Source organism: Pteropus alecto, unplaced genomic scaffold (genome assembly GCF_000325575.1).
Source record: "Pteropus alecto unplaced genomic scaffold, ASM32557v1 scaffold98, whole genome shotgun sequence".
In the NCBI taxonomy this organism is placed as follows: Eukaryota; Metazoa; Chordata; class Mammalia; order Chiroptera; family Pteropodidae; genus Pteropus; species Pteropus alecto.
Genome location: NW_006443570.1, coordinates 1,074,414 through 1,085,920, shown reverse-complemented (window position 1 = coordinate 1,085,920; position 11,507 = coordinate 1,074,414). Strand labels below are relative to the sequence as shown.

General features: G+C 59.3%; 1 protein-coding gene across 1 annotated transcript; it reads right to left on the bottom strand.

Moving 5' to 3' along the window:
- Positions 1 to 5,547: 5,547 nt before the first annotated feature.
- Positions 5,548 to 10,658, bottom strand: LOC102891421 (keratin, type I cytoskeletal 17). Its single transcript, XM_025041827.1, has 8 exons — positions 10,162 to 10,658; positions 9,006 to 9,088; positions 8,460 to 8,616; positions 7,657 to 7,861; positions 7,017 to 7,117; positions 6,705 to 6,925; positions 6,566 to 6,591; positions 5,548 to 5,764 (listed from the first exon to the last, which is right to left on the bottom strand). The coding sequence occupies exons 1-8, from the start codon at positions 10,591 to 10,593 to the stop codon at positions 5,670 to 5,672; spliced, it is 1,320 nt and encodes a 439-aa protein (XP_024897595.1). The 5' UTR covers positions 10,594 to 10,658; the 3' UTR covers positions 5,548 to 5,669.
- Positions 10,659 to 11,507: the final 849 nt, after the last annotated feature.

The following is an 11,507-nucleotide window of genomic DNA, read 5'->3' as shown; positions in this document are numbered from 1 at the left end:
TCAGCTTGTTTTCTGAGGCCGCCTTGAGCCTCCAGAACTTCCAGAAGTGGCGTGTACCGTGGAACCAGCAGGCACTTCAGAGCCAGATAGGTGGTAGCTCGAATCCCCACTCTGCCCTTTACAGGCTGCATGGCTTAGGCAGTCCTCTAGCCCCTCTGGGCCTCAGTTTTCTCATCTGTAAAAGGGGAAGACATACCACCAGCCAGAGAGGAACATGCATAAAAGACCCTGCCGTCCACTCCCCAATGGCCAGCCCTGACCCTCAGCCTCCCCATCCTTTCTCTCCAGCATGGCTGCCTCTCGCCTGCCTCCTCACACCCAGCTCTATTCTCTGGCACCTCCCTCTCACTTCCTGCCCTCCCCCTTGTACCCCCACACTCTCACCCTTTGAGTAACCCACCCCCAATGCGTTGCTCCACCCAATTACCAGTGCCCGGTGTAAACTGTGATGGAAGGGAGCCCCTGTTCTGCCACGAGTACCATGAGTAACCCCTGACCCCACCGTATAGGGGCCTCCAAGTCCCCATATTGTCTCCGGGGCCTCCAAGTCCCCATACTGTCTCCGGGGCTCAGTTCCCAACAGTCTTTTCTCCGGCGTGCACAGATTCCTGACTGGGCTTCGCAGCTTCATTCATTCAGTCAAGAGAGGGGAGAAGGTGGTTCTCCTGTCACTCGCCATGCTCAGGTATTCTATAGAGCACCCCACCTGTGCCACATGGTTTCATGAGGGGCCTATTCCTGTCACCAAGTCACAGACGAGGGAGCTGGAAGGGTAAGTGGGCTTCCCAAGACGCCAGTCGATGGGGAGCTGAGGTTTGAACCCCTATGTGTTTGCTTGCCCAGCTCAAGCCCTTTCCACCATCCTGAGCCACTCTCTCTATGCGTCTCCAACATACGCATTGTCTTGAATTCATCCTGTGACATGGAGAGGAGAGAGGGGAAACCAGAGAGAGTGATTTGCCCAAAGTCACTAGTCGGGGACTAGAACCCAGAGCTCGGGCCGTCTCCCAAGGCACTTGGTAGACAGGGGCCAGGTGTGTCCATTCTCATCTCCCTCCCCATGGTGCCTAGATGGAGCTATGCGCATGGTGAGAGTGACCTTGGCCCAAGAGCTAGAGACAGGATTGGGGGATCTGGACCCCAAAACAGAAGCCTCCACGGGGTGGTCTTAGAGGTGACCCACAGAGCTGGCAACGGTCCTTGTTCTGAAGTGCCTCTGTGGAGTTGAGAGGAGCCGAGAGAAGGCTTGCCTCAGCCTGAGCTGTGCTGCGTGATACCACCTCAAACCCTGGGGCAGGAAAGTCTCTGCCTCAGCATAACCAGAGCTTTGTTACTGCCACATCGCGTCCTGTCAGTCGCTTTGCTCGTGGGCACAGGGCCCAGAGGTATGAGCAGAGCTTGTGCCCAGCGTATGCCTTCAGCACTAGGCCTGGGAGAGAGAACCTGACCCTCCCTTCCCCCAGCCCGCAAAACAGGCAAAGGGGCCCTGAAATCTTAGACAAAAAATCCTACTGTCCCAGGTGTCAGGACGGGCCTGAAGTTCAGGTCCAACCACAGACTTATCACCCTCACAACTAGAAATGACCTTCGAAGCTACCAAAGGCCACCAAGCCCCAACCCGAGAGTGAAAGAATTGTCCCAGGTTACACAGCTCGGAGGCAGAGGAGTGAAGACTCAAACCCAGCTCCGGCACCCTAACCGAGGTACACACCGGCTCTCCCAGTGCTCTCCGGGAGCTGTCCTTCTCTGTCCTCGGCACACTGTCCACCTCCTCTCTAACTGGATCGCTGCCCCTCCCCCATTCCTGGAGGAGTACTGACCCATCTCTGAGGGTCCAGGGAGCTGCACAAAGGAAATTGCCAACCAAACCATCAACACCACAGACCAAGCACCCACTGCATGCCCAGCATTCAGGGTGTAGGGACTGGGAAAGATGTGACACAGTCTCTGGCTTTGGGACTCATCATTTGACCTAGAGAGAAAACTAGGGCGAGAATACAGCACCGGGTGCAGGAAACCCTGAGGCGCTCAGCCTGCGGGATGCAGCTGGGTGAGCGTTACCAACTCTGAGCCCCAGAAGGAAAGGAAGGGGCTGCCTCTGAGTTCCTCTTCAGAGGATGCCTGGGCAGCAACCAGGGGCAGCTGCAGCTGGGCCTCAGAAGATGTGACTTGGCAGAGAAGGGGGTGGGAGGGACATTTCCTCCATTACACCTGCTCCAAGGTTGCCAAGAGCAGAATCTCCAGGTCTGATGGGCGCAGAGCACTGACTCCCACCCAGCTGGCAACCTCCCAGGCAGTGGGTTCCTCTCCCCACCTGGCCTCTCTCCTCTCTCCTCCACCCGCCCCATCTCGGGCGTGAGGTCATCTCATTCCAGAGTTGGCCAGAAAATATCATTGGCCAGTACCACGCCTCGACTTGCTGTGATTCCCAAACCAGACTGATCACCAGTATCCCATCCAGCTCCCCGGGCAGCGCTCCGGCCCACTGCATCAGCATCACCGGGACGAACCTGGTCCTGGCAAAGGTCTGCTGATGACCAGCCAGGCCCTGAGAAGAGAGGGCTAGGGGAAGGAGTCCCCAGGGAGACAGAAGGGAGAAAGGAGGCTGCTGCTGGGCCCCCAGCCTCCGTGGGAGCCAGAGCCACAGCTTCAGGGCAGGATGAAAAGAGAAGAGCCTGAACAAGCCAGGACAGAGCAGCCTGGAATCAGGCAAGTGGGAGCCAGGTGTTGAGCAAGTCGTCCGGCCTCTCTGAGCCTCAGTGTCCTTCTCTGGGAATAGGAAGGCCAGCACTACTTCGCAGGCATGTTAGAGACGGAACGGAATAAATAAAGCACTGGCACAGACTGGTGGCCATATTGCATTTATTCACAGATATTTATGAAGCACCTACTATGTACACTCGGGTGCAAAAAAAAAAAAAACAAGAGAAGCCCTGGGGGCTTACCATCTGGTGGGGAGAGACGGGGCAGAAACAGTCCCGATATCATGCGCTCAGGCCGTGATGGGGTGAAGGGGCCAGCAGGGAGGGGCAGGCTCTCTGGGACTGAACATATGTCCCTGATCCAGGCTCTGGCCCCATGACTAGTCCCAGGATCTGGGTGAATCAGTGAGTGCCAAGCCCGCCTTAGGCAGTCCTCTACCCTCCCACATGTTTGACGTCCCCCTTCCCAAGGGTGGGAGCTGTCATGGCCCCTCACGATGGTCTGCACAACTAAGACACTCTCAGGAAAGTCCATGGCTGGGTGAAGCTCAGTTACGTCCTCAGCCCTGGGCCTGACGGCAGAACCGTCCTGGCTCAGGTCCCTCTGTTCTCCTCAGCCACCCACAGCCTAGGATGGCACAGGAGACCAGCACTGCACGGGGTGTGTGCCCCTAAGCTGCGGTCCGTCAGGGTTCCCACAGGCCCTCTGGACCTAGTCCCTCTGCCCCGTGTCCCCTACCTGCCCAGGCCTGGGCTGAGCACTTCTAGAAAGGGCGGGGCTTTCCCTCTCTGGGCCCAGGACCATCACCTGCAGAACCTTAACCCCGACACAGCAACCACTGCCTCTCCTGGCTTAGCTCTCAGCACACCTGGCTTCTCCCCCATGACTGCCTCTTGAGCCACACACATCCCCACCGCCCACCGCCAGTTTGTGGGCAGTGGCTTCTTTCTCAGCAGAGGGGTGACTTTCTTCCAACCTGACCCCTCCTCAGCTACGTCATCAGTAGGAGGGGACCTCTGGAGTCTGAGGGAGAGGGCCGCTGCCTGGGAGCCTGGGGTTGGGCAGGAGTTACGCTCCTGGCTCCTCTTCCCAGCACAGCCGCCTCCCCTTTGGCACCTGCTCCACCCCTAACGTGCCGGGCTCCAGGAAAGGGCTGAGTCACTGCTTCTCAGAGCCTCAGTGTCCCCATCTACACAATGGAGCGCCTCTTCCCAGAGCCTTCCTGCTTCCTGGGATGGTTGTTCAAATAAATGAGATCACCCTCCGGATGAGCCACCCTCAGCCCAGGGCTGGTTCTTCTGGTTGTGGCGGAATGTGCCGTGGTGGACTGGGGGGCACAGTGCCTCCCGCCTGCCCTCCGTCCTTGCCCTGACTGCTGTTCAGACGGCTGAGAGGCGCCAGCCTCTGGTGGAGCGGAACCTGCACAGCCAGCCTGCGTCGAGGGCTACAGTCACCGCTGCAGCCGCGGGCTCCCGGACACCAGCCAGCTCACTGCCCTCACCATCCCCAGGATCAGGGCCGGAAGGACTGTTAGCTGGGGTTCACTCTTCACTTATTGTGGCTTCTAAAGTTCAGAGACAGCTTGGGACCCGCCTAAAGTCCCCACACCCAGCTGCTCACTTCATACACAGCCACCCCTCCCAAGCCCCACCACTATGCCAGGCCTAGGGGGAAGGTGCGAATCTGATTGTTCCTGCCCACTCCCTGCCCCAAGCTCCACCCTCAGTCTCCAGGGACCAGGAGAGCTCAGGCTTTTGGATGCCCTGGTCTGATTCTGCAGCGCAGACGGTCCCAGGCTCATCAGTGAATTGGGGGGAAGAGACACTCCTTCTCTCATAACCCCTTCCATGTAACCCCACTTTTTTAAGAAAACCAGGAAAGCAGGCCTACCCCACCCAGTGGTTTCCGGATTTACTCAAAGGCAGACTTCCAGGTATCGGGCTCCTCCCCAACTGCTCATCACAGGCCACCAGAGTGAAAGGATCTGGGGCCCAGAGGGTCTTGGGAGTGGCTTGGGCAGGGCTGCCCCTGCCCGCTGCCCCCTTCCCCAGGATGCAGTGTCCCACTCACCCCCACCTCCGGGCTGCTGGAATCAAGTGAGGTAGTGCTGCTTCCCAGACACAACTCGCACCTGCCACCCCGCCCCCAGCATCCCCATCCTGAGCTGCAGCTGGCCATTTAAGGAAACATCCCTGAGGAAGGCCCCACCTTTCTCCCACAGCTGCCCGGGGCCCGGGGTCCACAGCCTTCTCTAGAGATACAGGTCTCCAGTTCCTACTCCTGGGATCAGATACTGGGGGCCCTAACCACCCAGCCTGCCTCCTCTCCCACCCACCCCATGCCTCTCCCAAAAGGACCTTGACTCCCGTCCTTGCCCACCCCCTGCCCCTCTCGGAGGAGGAACCTCGAGGAGCGATTGACTGGATGCATCATCCCTTGGGACTCTGGCTCCGTGACCTGAGCTCTTTTTGTCCATTTATGGATAAGAAATGAAGCTCAGCAAAGGGAATTGACTGCCCATGGTCACGGACCTACTTATAAAACAAGAAGTGGCCACTTAAGACCCCCCATACGCTGACCTCACCCTGGGTCTGGCACTGGACCACCCTCCCTCGGATCACCGGCCCTTGGGAGATGTGAAGCCCCCACACATACAAGCTCTGCCCAGACCTTCTCTTTACTCTGGTCTAAGATGACCCTGACCCCTAAGTCAGTGACAGTGGGTGTCACCAGACTCCTTCCCCTGCTCCCATCAGCTCCTCCCCACCCCCGCCATTCGCCCATCCTTCATGAGGGTCCACCTCACAACCAGGACGCATTCCACATCTGAGTCAACAAGCTTTATTGGTCAGGCCGTGGGGTATAGGAAAGGCACTTGAAAGCCGGGGGGGCGTTGAGGCTGGGAAGGCCAGAGGCTGCAGGGCTGATGAGGGGCCCTGGGGGGGCTGGACAGGGGAGCAGAGTCCTTAGTGGGTGGTCTTGTGGACCTGCTCGCGGGAGGAGATGACCTTGCCGTCCTGGACCTCTTCCACAATGGTGCGCACCTGGCGGGTGGTCACAGCTGCAAGAGACAGACACTCGGAGGTGGGCAGGGGCCGAGAGACCCCGGCTCAGCCCCCAGCCGCTGAGTGGAGCCAGCTCTCTCCCCTATAGACGCTCGGTGTCCATGCCTCCGTCGGCCCCTCAGCGTCACACCCACACCTGTGTCCCTCCTGCCCTCGCCTCTTTCTCCCTTCCATCTTGTCCCTATGCTGGGGCCCCTGTATGAGTCCTACTTCCCAGAGGGGTGGAGTGATGCTGACCCCCACGTCCTCCAGGCCTCATGCACTCTGGGTGCTCCCCGAAGTGGTGTCTCTCTCCCTGTCTCTGCAGTTCTCAGGGTGTGGACATGCTCCTGTCTCTCCCCATCAGACTGGACTCTCCAGGGTAAGAACCTGGTCCCCATTACCCCCATAGACCAGGTACCCCAGGGCTAGGATCTCATCTTCCCTATGAGGCTGAGATCTGGAGGACAAGGACCAAGTCCCTTTCTCCCATCAGACTGGAGCCCAGAGACAGCACTACTTTTGCTCACCTGTAGGGCCTCCGAACAAAGATCGGGAGGCCATGTCCCTTTCTCCCCAACAGATAAGAGTCTCCAGAGCTAGAACCATATCTCCCCCATCAGACTAGGAACTCCGGGCTAAGGGCCAGCTCCCTGCCCCGCCCCCCATCAGACTAGGCAGTGTCTCCTTCTTCTTATTCTCCTAAGCATCAGCCCTGAGGCCTAAAGATCAGCCCTCATTTCCTGGAGCTCCTGGGGACCCTCCTCCAGCAAGGTACAGGTAGGTGATACCCCTCCCTCAGCTACCAAGATCCTTACGTTCTTTGGGCTTGTACTGAGTCAGGCTGCAAAGAAAACAGAGAGGGGAGATTAGTTGTGGGTCTGAGAGCCCCACGTCCACCCCTGGCCCAGAACCCTGGACCCAGGCCCCCAACCCTGGACCCAGGCCCCCACGCACTGGGCATCCTCGCCCTCCAGCAGGCGGCGGTAGGTGGCGATCTCCTGCTCCAGCCGTGTCTTCACGTCCAGCAGGATCTTGTATTCCTGGTTCTGCTGCTCCATGTCACAGCGCAGCTGGCCCAGCTGCTCCTCCACGCTGCCTATCAGCCCCTGGATCTGGGACAGCTGCACACAGTAGCGGTTCTCGGTCTCCGCCAGACTGCCTTCCAGGGATGCTTTCTGCAGGAAGGTGGGAGGAGCAGGGGTCAGCAATGGTGGTCAATGTCCCTCCGGGGCCCTGAGCCCACCCCCGGCCTGGCAGCAGCCGTACCATGCTGAGTTGGGACTGCAGCTCGATCTCCAAGGCCTGCACCGTGCGCCGGAGCTCGGAGATCTCGCTCTTGCCGCTCTGCACCAGCTCGCTGTTGGTGGCTTCAGCTCCTCTGTCTGCAGACAGGACCCAGGACAGTGCAACGTGAGCCTGGGATCCCTTCTCCAAGTCAGACGACCGCCATGCCCTTTATATGCTCAGCCCAAGGCCCATTCTGTGCCCAGACAGGCACCTGGGGCTCTTCCCGCTCCCCATAATACCCCTGGCCTTGACCTTCCCTGGACCACCTGACCGGGGCAGTGCTTTCTCACCAGCTTCCCACTTCCCAAAGCCCAAAAATCTTTGAAATGATGTTAATTTTATCTTTAATCCCTACAAGTGGAAAGCACAGGAATAAGAAACTTGAGAACTTTCCAGGAGAGTAGTAGCCTGGCCCCTTGTGCTAGTTCCTGAGGGTAAGAAGCTCCTGGGGTCTGAGTGGAGCTGCTCGGGGCTCCCCAGCCACCCCCCAGATCCTAGCTTTAGCCAAGTCCCAAGCCTGTAGATGCAGTGGGTGAGCCTGGGGTCCATGCAGCTCGCCAAGGAGAGGGAGCCCCCAAGATGCCAGGCACTGGGCTTGCCGTCTGGACTCGGTCCTTACACCCATCTCTTGGAAGAGGCCTCCGGCCCACGGCAGCCCCCACCTTGCTGAAGAACCAGTCCTCGGCGTCCTTGCGGTTCTTCTCGGCTATCTTCTCGTACTGGTCACGCATCTCGTTCAGGATGCGGCTCAGGTCCACGCCAGGGGCGGCGTCCATCTCCACGTTGATCTCTCCGCCCACCTGGCCTCGCAGGGCGCTCATCTCCTGTGGAGGAGGGGGACTGTGGCGTGGGCATCCGTGCCTGTCCTGCTCTCCCACTCCCACACAAGCTCTCCGGGCCCCTCCCAAAGACCCCTTTCTCGTTCCGCCTGTCTTGTAGCCTCTGACCCTCCCAATGACTTTTATGCACCTGCTCTGTATGGGCTTTGCCTCCACCATCAGACTGGGGGCTCCCTGAGGGCAGGTTCTGTGTCTCTCCCATTAGACTGAGGGCTTCCAAAAATCTCATTCTTAGGCCTGTGCCTGCAGAATATCCCCTCTAATTTCCAAACTTTTACATAGGACCCAGATTCAAGGGTTTGAGCTGGGAGAAGGAAGAGACCTCCCCGCTTATCCCCTGTCCTCCTGAGGGAGGCCAGGGCAGGCAGAAGAGGTCTCTCTGGGCCCCTGGGAGGTTCCCCAGATTCAGGGAAGCTGGAAGGAGGCTGCTCTGCTGCTTGGCTCCACAGACAGGGCAGCCCTGTAAGGTGACCAGCCCTGAAGCACCTGCTCTGTACTCTTCCCTCCGTCTCAGCCTTGGCCCCGCCCCAGAGCCCTGCCTCCCACTCCACGGCCTCTTCGACCTGCTCCCCCTCCCTCTCACCTCCTCGTGGTTCTTCCTCAGGTAGGCCAGCTCCTCCTTCAGGTTCTCGATCTGCATCTCCAGGTCGGCTCTGGCCAGGGTCAGCTCGTCCAGCACCCTGCGCAGGCCGTTGATGTCGGCCTCCACGCTCACACGCAGGGCCTGCTCTGTCTCAAACCTGAAAAGGAAACCAGAAGCTTCAGTTTTGATGCTCGGACTGGCAGGTCCAGGTCCTGGCCAGCACCTTGACTTCACCAGGGCACTAAGGGCTTGTGAGAAATGATGAGAAGATGGAGTGGAAGCAAATCCAGCCCCAGGGCCCTGAGACCATGCAGGGCAAGGCCCAACCCCGCCCAACTTTCTAATTCTCTCCTCTCTGCCTTCTGCCTCCCCTCCCTCTCTTCCATCATCTGCCTAAGCCCAGCGACCTTCAGAATTTGCTGCACCCTGGACAAAGAGGTAGACGCCCCCACCCTGGCTCCTGGCCCATGCCACAAGCAGCCAAGGAGTCCTAGGGTGGAGAGGGGTGCCCCCCAGTTCCTTTCTAGCTCACTGGCAAAGGCTCACTTGGTGCGGAAGTCATCAGCAGCCAAACGGGCATTGTCGATCTGCAACAGGATACTGGCGTTGTCCACGGTGGCCGTGAGGATCTGGGGAGGTAGGAGAGTAGTCAGGTCACTGGGTAAGGGTAGCTCAGCCCAGGTCAGGGTTCTGGGATGGGTCTTCCTGCCTGGAGGCCAGGAGGTGGCTGTCTTCTCCAAGAAGGCTCCCTTCCCACCCAGCCTTTCCCTTTTACTCTGCTGCAATTGTTGACAAAGGTGGAGCCAGCAGGAGTCTGATGCGCTGAAACTTGCCTCCTGTTCCCCCAGGACCTACCTCCCCCGACACAGACCCCCATGCCAGGCTCTGCCTTAAACCAGAGCAGGGAGTTCTCAGGCTGAGAATTCAGGACAGCCAGAAAATGGGAGGGTGCCCACGGGACAGAAGCTGTTCCAGAACCCCAGAAAGCAGAGGGGATGCGGGCAACCCCCTCATTTTACAGCTGGGGAGATGGTGTCTCTGAGGGGCTCCCCCAAGAGGAAAGCTAAAAGAGACCTCACGGAAGAGTAGTTTCAAAACAGAAGTCATGAGCCCCGCTAAGCGCTGGCCTGGGGATCCAGCAGACAGCAGTCCCCTCTCCCCAGGTTTGCTCAGCCCCATTCTTGAGGGGACAGCAGGAGGGATGGGGAAGGCAGAAAAATCCCTAAGTAAAGCTCACAAGAGGCCTCCTAAGGTCCTACTCCCTCTCTTCTGCCTCCAGCTCCTAGCAAGTGTCATCAGGTACTCACTCAGACCCCTTACCCCACCATTGCCCCAAATCCCCACGTCACTCCAAGGAGAGAGATGCCCATGTACCTGGCAGCCTCATGAGCCTAGCCCCCCACAAGCGGCCACTTGCCTTATCCTATCACTACACGAGGTGACAAGAAGCTCTGCCATGAGGAAACTGATGCTCAAAGGAGCTCCATGAGGCCTGATTGTCCCTGACCCAGCCCGCTGCCCCCTGAAAAGGGTGACATAAGTACATCGCAGCCCCAAGGTGGGTTCCCAAAGGCCGAGCCAAAGCCAAGCTGTCCTTGGCTTCCTGAGGCCGATGCCAGCCCCCCAGGCTGGACTCCAGGTCATGGGCAGGAGATGGGGAAGAAGTCATGCCCCACAGGCCCCTCCCACCAGCAGGCCCTGCCTTGTTCTTCAGGTCCTCGATGGTCTGGTAGTAGTGGCTGTAGTCGCGGGCGGGGCCCGGGGCCTGCTTCTGGTACCAGTCGCGGATCTTCACCTCCAGCTCCGTGTTGGCCTCCTCCAGGGCACGCACCTTGTCCAGGTAGGAGGCCAGGCGGTCGTTGAGGTTCTGCATGGTGGCCTTCTCACCTCCTGCCAGCAGCCCATCAACTCCTCCAAAGCTGCCGCCATAGCCACCACCAGAGCCAAAGCTGTAGCAGCTGGAATAGCTGCTGCCCCCGAGGGCCCCGCCCAGGCCACTGGCAGCCCCCAGCCTGCAGGAGCCGGCACCCAGGCCACCAGACAGCCGGCAGGAGGTGCGGGACGAGCCTCCGCCCAGGCCCGATGAACCCTTGATGGAGCTGGAGGAAGTGAACTGGCGGATGGTGGTGGTCATGGTGGCGGCGGCAGGAGGTGGGCGAGCACAGAGCGAATGAGCTCTAGAGGAGAGAGGTCTGAGGTGCGTGTCACTGCTGGGGCTCGCCCGCCTCCTTTATAGGCCGACAAGTGGGCGGGCACAACGATTACAACAGGCTCCATCCTCTGTTTCCATTCCCTTGGGCTTTCATCACTGCTGGCCGCCTGCCAGCTCCCAGGTGGCTGTGGGCCCCCCTCCTCCCACCACCGGAGCTTTGCCTCACTCCAAACCCCATGCTGGGTGTCTGCATGTGTGTGTGCGCGTGTCTCTGGTCCCGGGCTCATCACCTGTGATTCAGGCGGGCCCTCCAGCTATGCTTTCCCATGACCTAATACGGAGAAGAGGAGAGGCAGGACGTCACCGTCACCAGGCCCTCCCAGGCAGCTGCCACCCCAGCCTGGCCCATCTGGACCCTGCGTCTGGTGGGGAAACAGGTTGGAGAACCAGGCAGCCCCAGCCTGAGGTTACTCTCCTTCATGAGACACTGCTTCACACACAGTCCTGGCCTGGGGCTGGGTACTGGGGAGACAGTGAGAACCGAGCCCCAATCCCACCCTGAAAACTGGACCTAAACCTACCTCAGATGATCATCCCATTTTACAGATAAGGAAACTGGGGCTTGAGAGGGATAGTGTCCCACCGCCCCATCTACCTGCAATGTTAGTATATGTACTGCTGAAGTGAGCACCTCACCTACCTGCAAGCCTGGGCTGGCAGGGCTTTACCTACCGGTCATCCCACGTGCCACAGCACCAGACCCGTCCCTGGGACACCAGGCACACTGGCCCCTCTGCACAGCCTTGACCCCAAGGAAGCACGTCTGGGGTAATGATTCTATCTGGCCAGTTTTCTGAACTGCCACATCCCTAGACCCCCTGGCGACCCAGACAAAT

What these genes read in the sequence shown, in the direction of transcription:
- LOC102891421 (XM_025041827.1), bottom strand. Translation starts at nt 10,593, where the DNA reads ATGACCACCACCATCCGCCAGTTCACTTCCTCCAGCTCCATCAAGGGT. An exon ending in TCGAGGACCTGAAGAACAAG is followed by an intron (nt 9,089 to 10,161) that starts GCAGGGCCTGCT and finishes CTACCTCCCCAG; the next exon opens with ATCCTCACGGCCACCGTGGA. An exon ending in TCAGTACAAGCCCAAAGAAC is followed by an intron (nt 5,765 to 6,565) that starts GTAAGGATCTTG and finishes TGTCTCTTGCAG; the next exon opens with CTGTGACCACCCGCCAGGTG.